Raw genomic sequence first — 20,202 nt, forward strand, 5'->3', positions numbered from 1 at the left:
CATGGATAGCCACAGAAGCCATGGTACATAGGCAGGCATGGATAGCCACAGAAGCCGTGGTACATAGGCAGGCATGGATACAACAGGCAGGTGTTCACTTGTAACCCCAGCACTGGGGAGGTGGAAACAGGTCTCTAGGGTTCACTGGCCAGACAGACTAGCCACTTGGTGAGTTCTGGGCCCAGTGAAAGACCTTGTATCAAAAACAAAAGGTAGATGGTATTGCAAGTGTGGGAGACCAGCTCCCACTTTTTCTCCCAGGGTACTCTTGAGGAGGGAGAAGTGAGAAACATTTAGATAGAAATATAGAGGGAGAGAGACAGATAGAAGCATAGAATAGCCTCGAGAGGGCCTGGATCAAAACCCATCGGGCCCTTCTTTGACAAAGGGCCTTTAAAGGAATGCCAAGGGGTAGAGCAAAAGACCTCCCTCCAGCACAGCCAAGTGCAGAACATTCCAAACACCTGGTGAGCACGCACGTGGTCAAGCCATCCCCTAATGCAGTCCTGCTGTGTAAAGCAAGCTCCGCTCCCTTCTGTGGACCCCAACATCCAAGATTGTTTTCTGACCTCTACATACACACACACACACACACACACACACACACACACACACACACACACACACACACACACACGCGCGTATGCACATCCGCACACACAAGAGCACCTGCACACACATGAACAAATACACACCCACATGAATACACTTAGCAACCGACACTTTTTGTGTGTGCTGTCTTTTGAGTAAATAGACCCCTTCTAGTTTTTCCCTTAGGATTATGTTCAGGGAGGGGAAAAGAGGCATGGAGGTCTGAGGTGAGTGCTTACCTAGCATTCGCTAGGTTCAATCTCTAACATCAGGAAGAAACAAGACAGAACAGCATCAACCAAAAAAATCACCATAAAAAAAGAGAGTGAACAAAATAAAGCTTTATTTGAATATTTATACAGATCATTCTGAGAGCTTGTATCAGCAACCTGGAAACCTAAGCCATTTAAAAGGGCATAGTAACTACAGTCAACCAAGTCCATCACATGACTCTTCATTGCTGATTGTAACAAAGGACTATTATTCAATATTTGTGCGTACTACAACCTCTCCACCTCCTGGAAGTGACAGCGTATTTACCCTACTTCCCAAGAAGTCAGCACAGGTTAAACTCACAGTAGGTGTGTAGTAACTAAGATACCCCTGAAACACCCATATAGCTAAATTCTGTGGACTAGACAGAATAGTCCCTCCTCCCCCTCCCCTGGGGCCCTGCTCACAGAGCTGCCACACCCTCAGGCCTCCCATACTTAGCCACACCTAGCTACAAAATAAGCTTTTCATGACTTCACAATTTGCATCACCCACCAATGTCTAGAGGACTTAAGGCACATTGAGAGAGAGCTTGCTTGGGAGCACCAAGTGTCATAATTGGACCACAGTGGTTCTTGCTTCTCCAACCACAAAAGAAAGGGCAGGCAGAGTCTTCAGGAGCCCAGAACCTTAATAAGACACCTGAGTTTTCACTGACTCCCACAAACAACCTCACATATTTGAAGCAATGGCAACCTCCTACTAAGAGGCACCTTGGGGAAAGAAGTTCTTTCCAGATCACAGCTTAGAGAAACAAACCCAAATGCTTTTACAAGTAAAGGGGAGGACATTCACCCTGTCTCTTGGGAGTTAGAGGTGCTGGTGTGTAGCTCAGAGGTAGAGCGCTTGCCTAGTCTGGAGAAGGCCCTGAGTGCAATCCCTAACATGCAAAACATAAGAATTGTTGAGTTTGTTCTATAACATAAACCAAATGAACCAAATATGAAACAGACACAGCAAGTGGACGTGGCAACTCGGATTAGCAGGATCAGGAGAGTTCTGTGTAAGACAGAGGCACAAACATCTCTGATTTGGACTTCAAGCAGGCCAAATGCTAGTAAAAAGTACACTCTGTTATCTTCATGCTTCCCTGGGGAAACAAGAAGGGAGATTTTCCCCAATTCCTCTGTGTGTGTGTGTGTGTGTGTGTGTGTGTGTGTGTGTGTGTGTGTGTGTGTGTGTGGTGTGTGTGTGTGTGTGTGGTGTGTGTGTGTGTGTGTGTGTGTGAGAGAGAGAGAGAGAGAGAGAGAGAGAGAGAGAGAGAGTAAATGTTAATGTTCACATTACAGTTCAGTGTTCTGTTGTTCTCCCCAAATAGAAAAGTACAAAAAATAAAACATCTGTGTTTTATATCTAGACACATCTGGAGAAAGCATGATGGCTTTGGAGAAGCCAAATGGTGAACAGTCCTCTGGCCACCCCATGCTGGCTCACTGCCGATTATGACTTCATTCTGGAAACCAGATGTAGGACAAAGGCCTCCCCCTCCAGAGGCGGCCCTCTGGGCCGCAGAAGGAAAAAAGGGGCTTTGGCCCCACGTAGGACAGTAGAGGGGTCATGTGCTTAGATGGAACAAGCCACCTTCAAGGCTCCTTTCCCTGAGGACTGCCAGGGGTCCTTGTCTGAGCATAGACACAGGCACACCTCACTTGGTGGCAGCCCGCTGGTCTTGATACTTCTGGAAGGCACTCAAGATTTCCGTGATGACACTGGGGTCCTCCAGGGTAGTGGTGTCCCCTAGATCCTGCCCCTTGCTGGTGATGATCTTCCTTAGCAGCCTCCTCATCACTTTCCCAGATCTGGTTTTGGGGAGACGCTTCACCACCTGGCAAAGATGGGTGTTGTTAGGGTCTGGACAGTGCCCTCTGTCTCCAGTGTCACATTGCACAGAAATAAGAGTTCTCCTGTGGACATTTCTCACTGAAGACTCCACAGTAGCTGCCTGATATATGAGCCAAGGAAGGTCTTAATCCCCCTGTGACCTGGCCTTGAAGCTGAAATCAACCCAAAGGGCAGGATCTAACCTGTGACCAAGTTTTGCTGATGCCTCCTCCAAGTGTGACTGCTGGGCCTTTGCTTGCCTACCACTATACTTGAGTGGGTTCCTTCTCATCCCAAGCCTGAGACTTAGTTGGGGAAAAGCCACTGCGCAGAAAATTTTGTCTTACAGTCTGATGCAAAAGCTAATACTTTAAGAACTGTGTTTGGGAGGGGTGTGTGTGTGTGTGTGTGTGTGTGTGTGTGTGTGTGTGTGGTAATGGTAGTACTAGCTGGAGACTGAACCCAGGGCTTCATGTATATAAAATTTTTAATAATGACTCTGTCTTTGGAAATAGTTCACGTCACAAGTCCAGCTGTTAAGGCCAGCAGTTGTGAGCGATATGAAGGGGAGCTAGACTCTTTCTGCCTCAGAGGATCCCAAACCCAGAAATCACTATGGAGAGGTGTCAGTGAAGGAAGAAAACCTGAAAAGACTAACAGGTGGCCCGGGCCTTCCTACGGGAACTGAGTCCTTGCTGGGACTAGGAGCCGTGTTCAGAAACCCCACAGGGCTGGAGGACTCTGGTGCTTTCCATGTCTCTTGAATCTAAAATCTGTAATTTGGCTGAGCCATAGCTTAGTGGTAGAGTGCATGCTGAGCATTCACATGTCTCTAGGTTCGATACTCTCATGATTTGAATCTTAAATGCCCTCCAAAGACTGTGTTAAAGGTATGATCACCGGTTTGTGGTGTTATTGGGAGATAATGGAACTTATAGAAGGTGAGGCCCAATGAATGAAAATTGGGTCATTCAGGCAACAGCCTTTGAAGGACACATTAGGATTGCAGCTCTCCCTCCTTCTCAGCTACCATGATTTTGTTTTGCCACATGCTTCACACCAAAATAAGCAGTGTGGGTACAGGCCAAAATACAGCCCAACCAACCACCCATGAACTATAACTGTGGACCAAAATAACCTTCCCACCGTTTAAGTTAATTGTCTAAGGCATTGTGTCACAGAGATAGAAAGCAAACACATACCCAGCACCACCAAAAAGAAGAAGAAAAAATTCTATTCTCCTTACCGTTCAGTCCTATACCTGAAGGCAGCCTTCAAAGGCTACAGTGCAAAAGCATCTAGCCTTGCCCAGGGCTGTGTCCTAAACAGGTATGTGCTGTAAACTTCAAATGCTATGGCCTTTCCCAGTCTCAGGAAAACACGCAGGGAAGCCCAAGCCGCGAAGGACAGTTTTGACATTGGTGGCAAAGGAGCTCCATGCTTGTAAAAGTTGACCATTGCTTGACATTTGTGGAAAGCAGAGGAGATTTAAAGAGAGCGATGCTATCCCCCTGACGGGGAGTTGACTCACCAGGATCTGGTCAGGCACGGCATACTTGGCGATCTTGGTGGCCACTGCCGACTTCAGTTCATTTACTACCGCGTTCGTATCACGTGTGTCATCTTTCAGCACAATGAAGGCAAAGGCAGCTGGAAGAGAGCAAAGACCCGAGAGTGCTAGGTCCTGCCTGAGTCTGGCTTGACTCTGTGGTCACCAGCGGCTGTAAACCCAGAGGGCTTCCAAGTCATGAGATGGCTACATAGTAACAACTGGTTTCAGCTCCCGCAACCCTGAAGAAGCCTGCCCACGGCCCGGCAAGTGAAAACAATATGCCCGTGTCCCACATGGGTAGTCATGCATGGTTGAGAGCGTGACCCAGAGGCAGTGCTGATGGCTGTGCGTGACCTCGGACATGTGACTTAACATTCTGTTCTCTCAGCTGTGAAAGAATGCACGGTGTGGGCTGCCTGGAGATGGACACAAAATTGTGTAGCAGCACCCTGGTGAACACCTGGGTCCATGCCCAACAACACGGTGGCTGCTTAGCACAGTGGTCTTTTAACTTAAAAACGTGTTCCCTGAGGCTGGGGAAAGGACTCAATCAGCAACGTAGGAGCCATACAAGGATAATAACCCGAGTTCAGATCCCCAGCACCTGGATAAAAAGGCTGGCTAGGCATGGTGGTGTATGCCTATAATCCTAGCCCTGGGGAGGCAGAGACAGGAGAATCCCTGGAGCTTGCAGGCCAGCCTAGCCAATCAGTGAGCTCCAGGTTCAGTGAGAGACCATGTCTCAAAAAACTCAGTGCAGGACAACTGAGCAAGACATTTGACTCTGACCTCTGACCTTCACATGCAAGTGCACTATAAAAACATGCATGCACGTGCACGCGTGCACGCGCGCACGCGCACACACACACACACACACACACACACACACACACACACACACACACATTTCCCCATTGCACGGCCGTAGTTCAATCGCTCATTGAGTGTGCAGGGGCTACTGTATTAGACAGTCTCAAACTTCAGACTTGAAAAGCTTCATCATGGAAGAAAGTTCTGCCAGGCTGCAAGGTGAATGAGTGCATGTGTCAGCACAAACACTAGAGGACATTTTTCAGTATCCTGGAGAGTTCTGAAAAGGATGTCCCATGGCTCCTACTGCCACACAAGGATCTAATTGTACTGTTTGCCCTATGTCCTGACACCATTTCTGATGGCCTGTCCCTACTACTTGCCATGTCCCTCCTCACATAAAGTATTTATATATATATATATACTTCTCACAGCTTTCCAGTCTTTCATTTGTCTGCTCTGCACTGGTTTCCATCTTCCAAATGTATCCTTCCCCTGAGCCTCTTGAACCTGCTGCACTCTGTAGCTTCCTCGTTGACCGTGCTTACTGTTCAGCGTCTGCTCCTCCTTTCTCTTCCCTGACCATGCCATCAGGTGGCTCCATGATGGAAGAGGCGTCACCTACTTCACATTCACTGGTGTGTCTCCAGCATCTAAAACCATGCCTGGAGTATAGCAGGTGCTTGTTAATTACGTTGACAAATGATTGTTTCCTGTACAAGCTATAATCTACATGTAGTGAACTAAGCTGCTACTAGAAAGGCTCTCCCATGTCCACCTAAAAAACTCGTATTCATCCCTCAAAGCCCAGCTTGGTTAACTTAAACTCTATGACACTCTTTCTGACTCTGTCCACATGTGAAGTCTTCAGAGAAAAGAACTGCACTGTTTCGTCTTGGTAGTTGACATGACATTGGAGACAGACTTGGATTACTGATTCCAGAGGCAGGGATAAAGGCTGGTGGAGGAGCAGATGAAGATCCAGAAAGCAGTGTGCTTTAAATCAGCAGGACAAGAGGCTGGCCAAAGCCCACAATGTTCAGGTCCCAGTCAAATCAGAGCCAGGGGCTTCCACTGTTCAGAGGGAGTGGGGACAGATATGCAAGTGCATTCAAGCAGCTTGACATTAACTAAAAACTGTGAATGAGTTATTCCAAATCTGTTAGAAGCCAATGCAAGACCTACAATCACACTTACTATATGTAAATTCCCCTCCCAACTCTGCAAGCACTGAAGAGCTGGCAATTCCTATGCTGAGAGCTGCTGCCAGAGCAGAAGGAGGCCAGAGGGCCCAGAGAGAGTGGCAAGCATCAGGCACCACACTGGGAGTGCCCCTGAAGAACCCACATGTGGGCAGAGCAGCTGAGACACAGCACAACCCAGCATAGCCTGCCCAACCTAAAGCTATCCCTCTGCAATGCAGTTTCTTTGACCTTGTGCATATTCTCTAGGGTTCATATCCAGGGGCTGATATACACCTAAAGGCAAGGCAGAAGGTGCCTGGAGTCACAGGCTGCTTTCAGCAGTTCCTTGCCCTCTCAGGTTCAGGACTGAAGTATTGACACTGTCTTGAAGCTCAAACTGAACCTTCACAGTTTCCAAATGCCGGGAGCACACCAGTGTACTGCAGATCCCTGGACTGACTACAGAGATGTAAAATGCTGAGGCCCCAAAAGTGGTCCAGGTCCCTACCCAAATGAGGTACCTTCACAGTCACCCATGAAGAACTATTCTCACTGCTACCCACTTCCCATCCTGATGATATCTAGACATGGCCTCTGCTGGAGGCTGCCCCAAACTGCTCTCCCACATGCCTGTGTCCCCCTAACAAAGCCTCAGCCACATCAGCACATCGGTTCTATGGTAATGAAGGATGCTGTTTTTAAAGCACTTTTTTTTTGGTTTTTCAAGACAGGGTTTCTCTGTGTAGCTTTGCGCCTTTTCCTGGAACTCACTTGGTAGCCCAGGCTGGCCCCGAACTCACAGAGATCCACATGGCTCTGCCTCTCCAGTGATGGGATTAAAGGCATGCACCACCACTGCCCGGCTAGCACCTTTTTTTAAAAAAAAAATTGCGCCGGGCGGTGGTGGCGCACACCTTTAATCCCAGCACTCGGGAGGCAGAGCCAGGCGGACCTCTGTGAGTTCGAGGCCAGCCTGGGCTACCAAGTGAGTTCCAGGAGAGGCGCAAAGCTACACAGAGAAACCCTGTCTCGAAAAACCAAAAAAAAAAAAAAAAAAAAATTGCTTTTTAAATTTTGCAACAAGTCATTTCAAAGAAAGTATCTGATGGGGCTGGAGATATGGCTCAGCAGTTAAGAACACCAGCCTCATGGGAGCTCACGGACTCTAGACCAACAGCTAGTGAGCCTGCATGGGACCAACCTAGACCCTCAGCATGTGGGTGACAGTTGTGTAGCTTGGTCTATTTGTGGAGCCCCTAGCAGTGGGATCAGATCTGTCCCTGGTGCGTGAGCTGGCTTTTTGGAACCTATATTGTACGATGGGATACCTTGCTCAGCTTTGATGCAGCGGGGAGGAGCCTCAACTTGATATGTCATGCTTTATTGACTCCCATGGGAGGCCTTACCCGTTCTGAGTGGATGGGGGAGAGGACAGAAAGGAGATGGGAGGATGGAACGGGAGGAGAGGAGGGAGGGGAAACTGCGGTTGGTATGTAAAATAAATAAATAAAAAGAAAAAAGAAAAGAACACCAGCCACTCTTCCAGAGGACCAAGGTCCTATTCCCAGCATCCACATGGCAGCTAATAACCATCTGTAAATCCAGCCCCAGGAGATCCAATGTCCTACCCCACTCCACCCCACCCCACCCCACCCGTGCACAACCCTATCTTCTGTGGGCACAGAACACACAATGCACAGACATACACGCAGACACAGACATAAAATAAAAATACAATAAAGAAAGAAAAGGCAGCATCTGGGGGCTGTGGTGCAGTAGTAGTCTGCAAACCTAGCATGTTTGAGGCCTTGGGTTCTAGCCAGGACATTAAAAAAGTTAAAATGTTTGAGTAAATACTAGAACAGCAGCACCTAAGCGTAGACAAGAGACAGGTGTCAGCTAGAGCAAGCTGTAACGTGGAATGTCCCTAAGAGGAAAGAGAACACTCAATCCCAGGCCCCTGGGCAGGGCAGACAAGGTCATTCTGTGCAGAAGTGACCTCACACAGGCTTAGGATACGGCCAGGTCACACCAGTATGAGTGCCGTGGGCCTGCCATTGCAACACTCAAGTGTCCTTTCCAGACACAGCCACTTAGAAATCGGCTGGCTGGGGGATGGGGAAAGGCTTTTAAAAAAAAAGCTATAATTGGTTTAAGATCATTCTGATACCTGCTCTGCCCTCCCTCACTGCATCAAAATGCAGTGGAATCACAGGTCACATTTCCCACAGGTCACGTCTCAGGGCAGCACACAGTCTGCTATAGCCCAGTGCATAGGTAAGGCAACAGCAGAGCTGACATGTGTGCTGAAACCAAGCAGGTAGCTAGGCAGGGGGCCGTGTATGTGGCTTACAAAGTGTCCCAGAGACACTAGGAACAGAGGTGACTGTCCAGGCTTAGCCAGGGACTGAATAGGTCATGGCTTCTTGTGGCCTAGTGTCCTTAAAGGTCAGCAAATCTGAGCATTTCACAGTTCAGACCCTTAATGCTTACCTTGCTCAGTTTCCTCACCAGAAGGTAACAGTATGACCCACAAGGGCCTGTCCCTGCATCCTCTGAGACCTACGGTTCCTTCTACTGGGCATCCTGCTGGGCATGACCCTCCACAGTAGAGAGAAGGGGACACTCACCTTCTCCCTTGATGTCATGAGGGTACCCAATGACAGCAGTTTCTGGAACAGCAGGGTGGTCAGCCTGTGCACAACAGAGGACAAAAGGCCCTGATGTGACTTGGGGTGTACAATCCCACCCTGACTCTGAGATCAACAGAGGCGTCATTAGAGTACCAGTAAGTAAAAGGCAGGCTGAGCTTACCATTGCATCCTCAATCTCTGCAGTCCCCAGGCGGTGACCACTGATGTTGATGACATCATCCATGCGCCCTGTGATCTGGTAATAGCCACCCTCAGTCCGGTGAGCTCCATCTCCAGTGAAGTAATAGCCTGCACCATACATAGTGGGGCATTCAGTGCCAGGGACTCTGCACAGTCCATGGCCCAGCCCCACTCTGGAAGCTAACTCTGAAGGTGGCTGGGTTGTTATTGATCTGTGATCTCCCTCCAGCAACTAATGCAAAAACACCTCTCTAGGTGATATGGCAGGTTGTGTTCTAATGAGAAGGCAAGTGCCACTGAGACCACATCCCATGGATGATGTCAAGACTGCAAATGTCCAGAGAGCAGAAAACAGACAGAAGCACAGTTGAGATGCCCCTCAAGATGAGAGTCAGCTATAACCTTGAGACTGAAAGTTACTAGTTCCAGCAAGGCAGAGATGGTGGCAGTCACATAAACTTCCAACTCAGGACCCAAAAGAAAAGTGAGAAGAACATGAATGTAAACTGTGAGAACACCCACCCTTTGTGACAGTTTCCCAAGCATGTTTCTTCACTCATCTTTCCCAGTATATACCAATATATCCATCTCAGACCAAAGCCATGTGTTAATGGATACACTCATGTCCACCCAGGCCCCTGCAGAGGCTTGGTATGCCCACCCCACCCCCCAGTCAAGTTAAGGAAAGTCTGGAAAGTCTTCAGAGCCTCGCTTCCATAAAGCCATCACATTACACTCAGTTGCCATGAATTTAACCAGTTCCCTTATCTATGGAAACATGATTCCAGGAATCCATGGAGAAGGTATAGGGATCCACCCTAGCTGCTCACCTGGGTATGCTCTAAAGTAGGCATCTATGAACCTCTGGTGGTCACCATAGATGGTCCTTGCCATGCCTGGCCAAGCTTGGGAAATGCACAGGGCCCCAGAGACGTCACGACCCTCGACAACATTGCCCTATAGATGAAGGGAGACACATTCATGAGAGACCTGGCTAGTTCTGGGAGAAAAGCAGAGTCCTGACTGCTTGGCCCGAGGCAGAAAATATGAAGCACTGAACGGAACTGTCAAGAACTTTCCTTCTGGCAAGATCTGATGAGGGCCCTGGCTTGCAGCAGTCATCAGCCGTTCCATTTAAGAAGGAGCTGCAGAGAGTGTGTGAGGACTTGGCCTTTACTCCAGGGACCAGACCGTGCATCTCAGCAAGAGACAGAAAGCAGGGGATGTGGAAGGCTTGCCAGATGAGTAGCAAGGCATATGTACAGGGGACAACCTCTGCAGGACCCCACTCACCTTCTCATCCATGAGTGCTGGGACGATGCCAAAGAAGGGCCTCATGGCCATACCCGGGAGGATCTCTGCCCCATCTTCTGAGGGCCGTGGTGCGATGCAGATGCCACCAGTTTCTGGAGGAAGGATGAAGGAATACCGATTGACCTGAGAACCAGGGGTGGGTAGTTTCCAGAACATGCCCATCTAGGCTTGGACTGCACTCTCCTCCACTGCGGGCACAAGCAGAGCCCTCTGCTCTGCATTCAGCAGATGGGTGCGGGTTCTACTCTCTGTTTAATAGGCTCTCACTGGGTCAGGCCTGTGTTTAAAATAGGAAAGGGGAAAGGGCCACCTACTTGCATAGGAAGATGGAAGAAATGAACAGCTTGAAGCCAGGACCTGTTTGGCTCACGACAATGAATAGTAAAGTCCGTGTGGCCAGCATGTATGGCAGCAACTCATGAGGCCCACTGTGAAAAGTTCTCTGTCCCAAGTCTTCCAGCACAGACAAGCGCTATTCTTTGAACCTGTCTCATGCTGGCTACTTGCAACCCAAGACTTCCAACAGCTGTGTTACTGTATAGTGGTGGCCTCTTCCCCTAAACATCCCAAGGAGTCAAATATTCAAAAAAGGACAAATTAAAACAGCCACAGGAAAACTTCCTTTTCCTGCCAAAATTTAAATTTAGACTCTGGATCCCTCGAACAAAAGGACTTGTCCTCCTCAGAAGTGGCTGTGTTCAGAAAGGGGTGGCTCAGTGGCAGAAGACTAATGAGCACATATGAGACCCTGGGCTTGACTCCCAGTGCTGCACCAAAATTTAAAAAGGAAGGAAGCAAGCCAGGAAAGGGCCACCGCCTGCAAAAGAGAGGGAACTCTGAGAACTTGCCAGTCCACTGGCCTTAGGCCACTTGCCCTAGCATATCACCTCATCTCCTCCTCACTCTGAGGCTCACACAGAGGCTGCGAGAAGCACATGAAAGCAAGACTCAGGAGAGCATCGCACATCCCCCAGCAGCCAGGCTGTACCTCTGAGCCTTCTCCTCTACAGTTGCATACTGAAGGGACACGGGCCTGGTGAGCACCGTCACAGCCACTTGAGAACATGAACCCCGGCTCTAGGCATGCATGAGCCCCTCCAGTCCCCCGCTAGTCCCCAGGCCTGTTCCAACTCCCCCTCAGGGACACTCACCCGTCTGCCACCAAGTGTCCACCAGCGTACATCTGCCGTCACCCACCACCTTGTGGAGCCACTCCCAGGCTTCATGGTTGATAGGCTCTCCCACTGAATCCACACAAAAGCAAGAATTACTTTCAAATTAAAAACTAGTAGTCTTCAAGAAAACCAGAAGCCAAAACGAATAAATGATTAGGGAGCTTCCTGAAGGTTACATCAAAAGACCTGGAAAGGCCTGTGTTCCCATGTCCATAGTCTTCAGAGTAATATACATTATGATGAGTACATTCAACATGACACTTCAAAAGGCAAAGAAAAAAAGGGTCAAGAATGTGGGGAAACAGAATTTCACCCACAGTGCAGGACTGAAACCGGGCACACAGAGTTCCTGAGGAGCAAGTGACACATTTGCTGACATATTTAAGAGAGTATACATCCTGTACAACTACTTTGGACAATTGTCAGGGGCAGAATCTACTAAAGCTAAAGGTGTGTTTACCCCACTATCTGAAATTTTGACTCCTGACTTCATTCCACAGAACTAAAAGTAGACACCTGACAAAAAAATGGGCATGTACAAGGATAGATCTATGCCAGTCTTGCTCATCACAGCCAGAAAGAGACTGCCTTTAAGGGTAGAATGGCTAAGTTGGGGTATATCTATATAGTGGAATACCATATAGTTATGAAAATAAGCAAGCCATTGCTACCCATGACAACACATTGTATGGCCCCATCCACATGAAGTTCAGAACATAAGAACACACACTGAGAGAACTACAGTGGTCACAAGAGGTTGCTAAAGGGAGCCTTCCATATCCTATTCTGCTTTCTAGTCTATATTCTTCTATAGTTGATCTTGGTAGCAGTCATCTGTGTTATGTATGAAAGAAAGTCTTTATCAACCTGGCTCCTTAGCATCTGTACGTTTGATGGATCTTAAGCCTCTGAAAAGAGGTACTCTGCCTTAGCATTTTGTGATTTTTCAGTGTCTGTCAGGAAAGTTTCCAGGACTAACACACAACCCTCGCTCATCAGTTTAAAGCAACTACTGCTGAAACAATGGGGTGCCCTTCTTGCTAGTCACCTGTCAGGGCTACTCAGTCAGCACTGCCTAGCACTCTGAGCCTCAGGCCCATGCTAAGCCACACAGCACTTTGCTCACCTGACCCCAATGTGCGCAGGGAGGATCGGTCATACTTTTTCACCCAGGCATCCCCGTACTTCAGTAGCAGCCGGACAGCTGTCGGGGCACCATAGAACTGGTTGATCTTTAGCCTCTGCACTGTCTCCCAGTAGCGACCTACAAAAGGGGCAGAGTCAGCCAAAGATCCCACCATGCATGGCCTATTTTTTTTTTTTTTTTTTTTTTTTTTTTTTTGGTTTTTCGAGACAGGGTTTCTCTGTATAGCTTTGCGCCTTTCCTGGAACTCACTTGGTAGCCCAGGCTGGCCTCGAACGGCTGGCCTCGAACTCACAGAGATCCACCTGGCCTAGGCTTCGAGGAAAGGCTAGATGTAGACAAGTGGGGTGGCCCTAAATATGAGACAGAGAATGTTAAACCTCCCGAGTGCTGGGATTAAAGGCATGCGCCACCACCGCCCGGCACATGGCCTATTTGATACACATTCAAGCTAAACTCAGAGTTACTAAGGGCTGGGGTTATATATGTGATCACAGAAAAGGAGCCAATACCATCCCTGAAGAATGGAGTTCTAGGGAACTCCCTAACTACAAGGTGGCATGCAGAGGCTTCTACACCCAACCTTAGATGACAGCATCACGCAAGGCATTCTACGTGAGCTAGCCAGGGATCAGCTTCAGATGTTATTGCTGCAAGTTTAAAAAAAAATGACTCGTCTTCCCTTGGTAACAACATAGCCACCGGTATGTGTGCAGCCATGTGCCCAGAAAACACACACCTAATACTCATGAAACTCGGTAGCTCACACTATTCCCTGAAGCTGCATTTAAGCAATGACCCTCCATCCCTGCTATCACTCCATTATGCTTCCTTGAGTGCCGCTGGAGGGGACCAAGAGGCATCAGGAAAAGTTCATGCCCCAACACTGTGGCATGCTAGGGCAAGAGCCAGCAGTGGAGCCCCCGCAATTTGACTACATTAAAGCAAATGTTTGGGGACATTGTGTTGCGCGAGAGAAATACCAAAGACAGCAGGATGAGGCCATACCCTCAAAGCGAGTGTCGCTTAACAAGGGTGGCTACAAGCCACGTATGGTCCTAAAGGCTTGGGCAGTGAGGCTGAGGAGGGAAGGAAAGATGGGCAGCTGGCCTAGGCTTTGAGGAAAGGGTAGATGTAGACAAGTGGGGTGGCCCTAAATATGAGACAGAGAATGTTAAAGCGATGCTCTCTGCAGCCAGCTTCCAGTACAGGGGCAGTGAAAGTGAAATGGGGAGTTTTCAAATGAGATTCTTCCCTGAGCAACTCCCTCTGATCTTTCTGCACACAGCACTAGGCTCCAGTTCATGTAGCATTCTAGTGTCCACTTGGCATCTGGTCAATGGGACACAAGAACAGTTCCCTTGCCAGATCCAAGCCTCCAGGCTTCTGTGACCCTTCCCTCCAACCTTGAGATCCCTCCCACACTACCTAGAGCAGGCCTCACCAGAGTTCTTGGTCCTCACCAGCATCCGGGTAAACAGGGGTGCTCTCAAAAAGGACCGTGGTAGCTCCATTGCAGAGGGGTCCATACACCACATAGCTGTGCCCTGTGATCCAACCGATGTCAGCCACACAGCCAAAGACATCACCTGGCTGGTAGTCAAACACGAGCTACGGACACAGGAAGGGACCCTCAAGAACTTGCCTTCCCCAAGTCACCCTTTTCCTGCCCACCACCAAGGCATAGTCATTTGCACAGCAGTCTGTAACTGATACAGCCACCACAGTTGCCGGGAGTAGGGTGAGTGATGGCTTGTAGGAGTTTCCCACAGAGCTCAGTGGAAGACAGAATCATCCACACAGACAGCAGCAGTATAGCCAGTACCAAACAGTACACGGTACACGAGCCTAGGGGGAAACTCCAAGCAAAATCATGCTGAGCTACAGGAGGAAGTTGCTCAGGAGTTTATCTGTGAGCTGAAGATGGCCCATGTCCTGGAACACGTACACGCCCAGCGGTGCCATTTCATCTCATTGTACAATTAAGGTGTGGCAACTTGAAGTGGGAATGTAAGTACATTGGCAATAGAGTACAGGCTTGTCATACATGAACCCCTAAGTTCAACTCATAGCATCAGGAGAAAGAAAAAAAAATCTGGCATATTTCTGAACTACCTTATATCAGTGTTGTTTTTTTTAACATTTAAATTTTTTAAAAAATCAAATGCAAGCACCCATGGAGCACCATCAGCTTCCCCTTGCTGAAGGGTCATCTTGGGATCCTGTTGACCATTTGAGGAAAACAAAGCTTAGAGGGACCCAGCTGCCATAGACACAGTCCAAGGAAATGAAAGGGATAAAGGGGAACCCACAGGGTAAAGAAAACATCCAAATAATGTGATGAACAGGAATATGGATTTCTAGGGATATGGCTCTGGGGTGAACCTTGAAAGGAACATGGGTCAGTGATGTGTCACATTATAAAGGATGGGACTGTAGAGGAGGCTTCTGCAAGACTAGTAGTCTATTTCTTCACCAAAAGTGATGTTCATTATATAGTAACTCTTTGAACCACAGATTGGATTTTGGTAGGATTTGTGTATGTTCAAAAAAGAGTTTTGCTGGGCATGGTAACACACAGCTTTAGAGCCTCACTCTTGGAAGGCAGAGGCAGGCAAAGCTCTGAGTTTGAGGCCACTCTGATCTACATGGAAAGTTCCAGGCCAGCCAAGACTACATAGGAAGACCTTGTCTCAAAAAACAATATTTTTAATCTTTGGTTGGGAAGTCCCCCAGTTCCTGCTACCACAGACAGGGTCAGTTTCTCTAGGAATCAGCAGTTTACAAGCAGCTGTGAGAGATCGTGAGCAATCAGACCCTTGTAAAGTTGTGTCTCCAGGCCAGCAAGGATGCTCTGGAGAAGAAAGGCACTTTCACTGTTCTGGGGAATCAGGATGTTCTTAGCTTAAAACTCCAAGCACACAAGAGCAGAAAAAAAAAAATATGTATGCAATTCAGATCCAAATTGTCTGTCCTGGGACTGGAGATTTCTTTCTCCATAGTCCCTTACAGGAAACCAGGGGCTGTGTGCAGTCATTCTCCAAAAGGCCCAGCAGCCAGGAAAGTCTATGCATCCACTGCATGCCCCAATGTCACTCCCACCTCTATCGCCCTTCACAGTGAACCATCTTCTTCCCTAAGAGTCCCAAATACCATCAGCATGCAGCCATGTGCATGAGCACACCTATAAACACACGATCACATGCATGTGGGCAAATAGGCTCATTTGTATGCATCACATACATTTATAGACATGTGAACATTCCCCCAGGTGAATACATACATGCGCATTAAAACATGTACACTTGTTCGTGAGCATACACAAAGATCCCTACAGCCATGGTAAGCATCAACAACATTTGAACCTAGGACCCTAGCACACACTGTCATCTGAGTACAGGACAGCCCCAGTGTGGATGCCTCTAGCCATCTTCCACTGAGAACACAGAGACATGGAAGCCTCAGCACTTGCACAAGCTGAACCAGCCACATCAAAGCAGAGCTGGGCACACTCAGAGGGGAAACCAGACTTTTAATCCAACAGCCTTTTTTCTGTGTGTTATAGCCACACAGAGAGAGGGCTATAGAGTTGCCTGGGTTCCTGGGACCACCTCAGGCCTCTTATACCCCAAGGCCTGAGTGTGACACTTGGCACAGAAAAAAACTTCCAACACCAAATGAGCAGAAAGACACACTCTTTCTTGCCTGTTTGTTCTTAGCCATAAAAGCCTGAAAGTCTCCCAGTGCTCTTTTAAAAAACACCGAAGTATTGAAAAAGATGCTCCCTTCCCTATCTCTACCCCTTGTGGTAGTTTGAATAAGAATGGCCCCCTAGGCCCATTTATTTGAATGTGTAGTCATCAGGGGGTGGCACTATTTGAGAAGGGTTAGGAGGTGTGGCCTTGTTAGAGGAAATGTGTCACTGGGGGTAAGCTTGGAGATTTCAAAAAGCCTATACCAGGCCTGACCCCCCCTTCTCTCTCTCTCTCTCTCTCTCTCTCTCTCTCTCTCTCTCTCTCTCTCTCGATCTCACTCTGCCTTTGGATCAGGTCATAAAATCTCTTAGCTATTTCTCCAGTGTAATGAATGCCACCTTGCCACCATGCTCCCTGCCATGATGATGATAATGGACTAAGCCTCTGAAACTGTAAGCAAGTACCCAATTAAATGTTTTTTTATATATACAAGAGTTGCCTTGGTTGTGGTGTCTCTTCATAGCAATAGAAAGTGACTAAGACAGAGATTGGTACCAGGGACTGGGATATTGCTATGACAGGCCTGACCATGCTGTTTGTTGGAGGAATATGGAAGACTTTGGGACTTTGGGCTAGAAAAGCATTTGAATGCTTTAAGCAGTGTTTAACAGGACATTTTCATAGGAGCATGGAAGACAGTGCTGAGGGTGACTTGAACTGTGGTGGCCCAGCTCAAGAAGTTTCAGAGGGGAAGAACATTAGTGAGTGGCCTAGAGGCCATTTTTGTGATATTTTGGTAAAGAACACGACTGTTTTTCACTTTGTTCTAAAAATCTACCTGAGGCTAAATTAGAGTTTTGGATTAATGGCTTTGGCAAAGGAGATTTCAAGACAGCCTAGTATTGACTCTGTTGTGTGGTTATTAATCATTCTTGTGTATGTGTATATACATATATATATACATATACCTGTACATAGATATAATGAAAAGGAGCAAACTGAATGAAGAGAAATACAACATGTACAGTTTGAGGAGGAAAAGCACCAGGAAAGGTGATGTTGGAGCTAAGTCCGATGCTCAAAGAGATTAAAAAAAAAAAAAAAATTAAAGGAAATCCTGATGCTAAATAGAATAGAGTGGGAACCTCAGGGCAAGACCCCACCCAGATAAGCTTCCAATTTGTGAAAAGGAATTAAGCAGCAAAGGGAACCACCGTTAACAACAGAAAGCTGATGCAAATGTAAGGGGTCAAGTTCCAGTGCCAGCAAGCAACAGAGTTTGGCAGCTTCAGCCCCCCACCCCCTGCATGATGCTGTCTTTAGAGTCAGGGATACAAGAAAGGGTGGTGGAGTCTCCCTCCAGCTAAGGAAAGCTGCTGAGACCAGGGGTGTGTCATAGGTTTCCTTGCATGGAAGTCCAGAGAGGCCATTGCACGAAGCTGTGAAAGTGAAGCCTGGATTGTGTTAGAGCTCCCAAAATGTGGGAGTCGCCAGAGATGGGATACCTGCCAAAGCAAGCTGCTAACAGGAAACAGAACCAGCTCAAGAGAGAGGAGTGTGTTACAGTCAACAAAGCTGAAAGGAGTTGGAGATCTGAAAAGTGCCTTGACACCAAACATGGAAATACAGCATTTGGAGTTTGCCCTGCTGGGTTTCGGTCTTGCTTTGGTCCAGTATGTCCTCACTATGCTTGCTTTCCTCCTTTTTGAAATGGTAATGTATATTCTGTGCTATTGTATGTTGGAAGTACATAATATGCTTTTTGATTTTGATTTTACAGGGGTTTATGATTAAGATACTGTCCTGTGTCTCAGAGACTTTGGACTTTTAAACAGTGTTGAGACTACCATAGTCTATGGGGACCGTTGAAGTTGAACTGAATGCATTTTTGCATTATGACATGACTACAAGTCTATGGGGACCAGAGAGTGAGATGTGGTGGTCTGAGTGAGAATGGCCCCCATCCCATAGGCTCATGTATTTGAATGATTAGGAACCAAGGAATAGAACTCTTTGATAGGACTAGAAGGATTGGGAGGTGTAGCCTTCCTGGAGAAAGTGTGTCATTGGAGGTGGGCTGTAAGGTTTCAAAGCCTGTGCCGGGTGCAGTCTCTCTCTCTCTCTGCCTATGGATCAGGATTTAGAACTCTCAGCTACTTCTCCAGCACCGTACCTGCCTTCATGCCATGATTATGAACTATACTCTGAAACTGTAAGCAAGCACCCAATTAAATGTTTTCTTTTCTAAGAGTTGCCTTGGTCATGGTGTTTCTTCCCAGCAATAGAACAGAGACTAAAACACCAGCCAAGATTTTTCTGGGACACAAGGCTTTCTCTGGAAGCTTGGCTGGAACTCTGGCCTCATGATAGAAGAGACCAGGCCAAGGAAAGTTGCTACCAGCCAGAACAGTGTCTAAGCCCTGCTCACAGAGACATGGGTTTCACGGCCATATTGTTCCCTTTACTGTTGCTACTAGTTGTAGGTGAGTTTACTTTTAGGAATAGAGCATCCTGTCCACCAATGGAACCTAGAAACTCACTCCTAGCTGGGAAGTGTCAGCTACTCCCCGAGGCAACCAGCAACCCATGTTAAATCACAGTTGTCTACCCATCAACACTTTCTATACACACTTATTGGAATAAAAGCATGATCTGTCGTTTCACATGCCTGAAGGGTGGCCCACTGTTGTGCAATTTCCACTTAATATTTCAAATTTCTTTATAAATGTGTTCTTAATTCTATTTTTACTTTTGAATCCTCAATTGTTTTAGCAACTAAAATTTTTTCCTTTTCATTTTTAGGATCAGTGGGAAGCCAGGCTTGCTAATACAAGCCTATAAGCCCAGCTCTTGGGAAGCTGAAGCAGGAGGATGACACAAGTTTGAGATCAGTCTGGGCCACTGAGTAAGATTCTATCTTAAAAAAACAAAACAAAACAAAGATTGTAAAAGCCAGAGGGGACAGATGACTCCAAGGAGACAGTGTCTTCCAGAAACAAGGCTGGTGCTAATATGAACTCACAGACTATGGCAGCATGCGCAAGGCCTGCATAGGTTCCCAGCACTGGGAGGAAAAGAAGACACAGGGTCTGGCTTAGTTACGGTTTTATTGCTGTGAAGAGACACCATGACCACAGCAACTCTGATAAAGGAAAGCATTTAATTGGGGCTGACTTACAGTTTCAGAGGCTTAGTCCATTATTGTCATGGCGGGAAGCATAGTGGCATGTAGGCAGACATGGTGCTGGAGAGGTAGCTGAGAGTTCTACATCTGGATCTGCAGGCAGCAGGAAGAGAACTGGCTTGGGCTTCTGTGACCTCAAATCTACCCCTAGTGACACCCTTCCTCAAACAAAGCCACATCTACTCCAACAAGGCCACACCTCCTAATGGGGCCACTCCCTATGGACCAACTATTCAAACATATACGTCTATGGAGGCCATTCCTATTCAAACCACCACAGGGTCTCTCACTCCTAACAAAGAAGTTATCTGCAACTGATACTCACTGGCAAAGGGAAAATCAGTTTTGTCCAAGAGTGTATATCACTGAGTATATCAACCATACTCCAGGGCAGGGCCCATACCCAGGCATGATTGACAAAGATAATATGGACTCAATGATATTTTTGTGGATTTTTCATTTTGTTTTTGTATTTTTTTTTTGTCTTATTGGTGTTATACTTGTTTTTGTTTTTGTTTGGGGGAGTTTGTTTTTGTTTCTTTTTTTGAAAGAGAGAAACGGAAAGTTTGGTTAGGGAGGTGGGGAAGACCTGGTAAGACTTAGGGGAGGGGAAAAACATGATCAA

At 47.4% G+C, this 20,202-nt stretch overlaps 1 protein-coding gene across 1 annotated transcript in view; it reads right to left on the reverse strand.

The window, feature by feature from the left end:
• Positions 1 to 912: 912 nt before the first annotated feature.
• Acss1 (acyl-CoA synthetase short chain family member 1) overlaps positions 913 to 20,202 on the reverse strand; it is a 51,195-nt gene continuing 31,905 nt past the window's right edge. Inside the window, exons 6-14 of the mRNA XM_052723362.1 lie at positions 14,162 to 14,309; positions 12,681 to 12,818; positions 11,531 to 11,623; positions 10,359 to 10,471; positions 9,896 to 10,022; positions 9,046 to 9,173; positions 8,862 to 8,925; positions 4,217 to 4,335; positions 913 to 2,689 (exon numbers count right to left, since the gene is read on the reverse strand). Of these exons, the coding sequence (XP_052579322.1) occupies positions 2,510 to 2,689; positions 4,217 to 4,335; positions 8,862 to 8,925; positions 9,046 to 9,173; positions 9,896 to 10,022; positions 10,359 to 10,471; positions 11,531 to 11,623; positions 12,681 to 12,818; positions 14,162 to 14,309 (1,110 nt within the window). The 3' untranslated portion in view covers positions 913 to 2,509. The remainder of the gene's footprint in view (positions 2,690 to 4,216; positions 4,336 to 8,861; positions 8,926 to 9,045; positions 9,174 to 9,895; positions 10,023 to 10,358; positions 10,472 to 11,530; positions 11,624 to 12,680; positions 12,819 to 14,161; positions 14,310 to 20,202) is intronic.

The sequence above is a fragment of the Peromyscus californicus genome, unplaced genomic scaffold (assembly GCF_007827085.1).
Source record: "Peromyscus californicus insignis strain IS unplaced genomic scaffold, ASM782708v3 Scaffold_7__1_contigs__length_154581171, whole genome shotgun sequence".
NCBI lineage: Eukaryota > Metazoa > Chordata > Mammalia > Rodentia > Cricetidae > Peromyscus > Peromyscus californicus.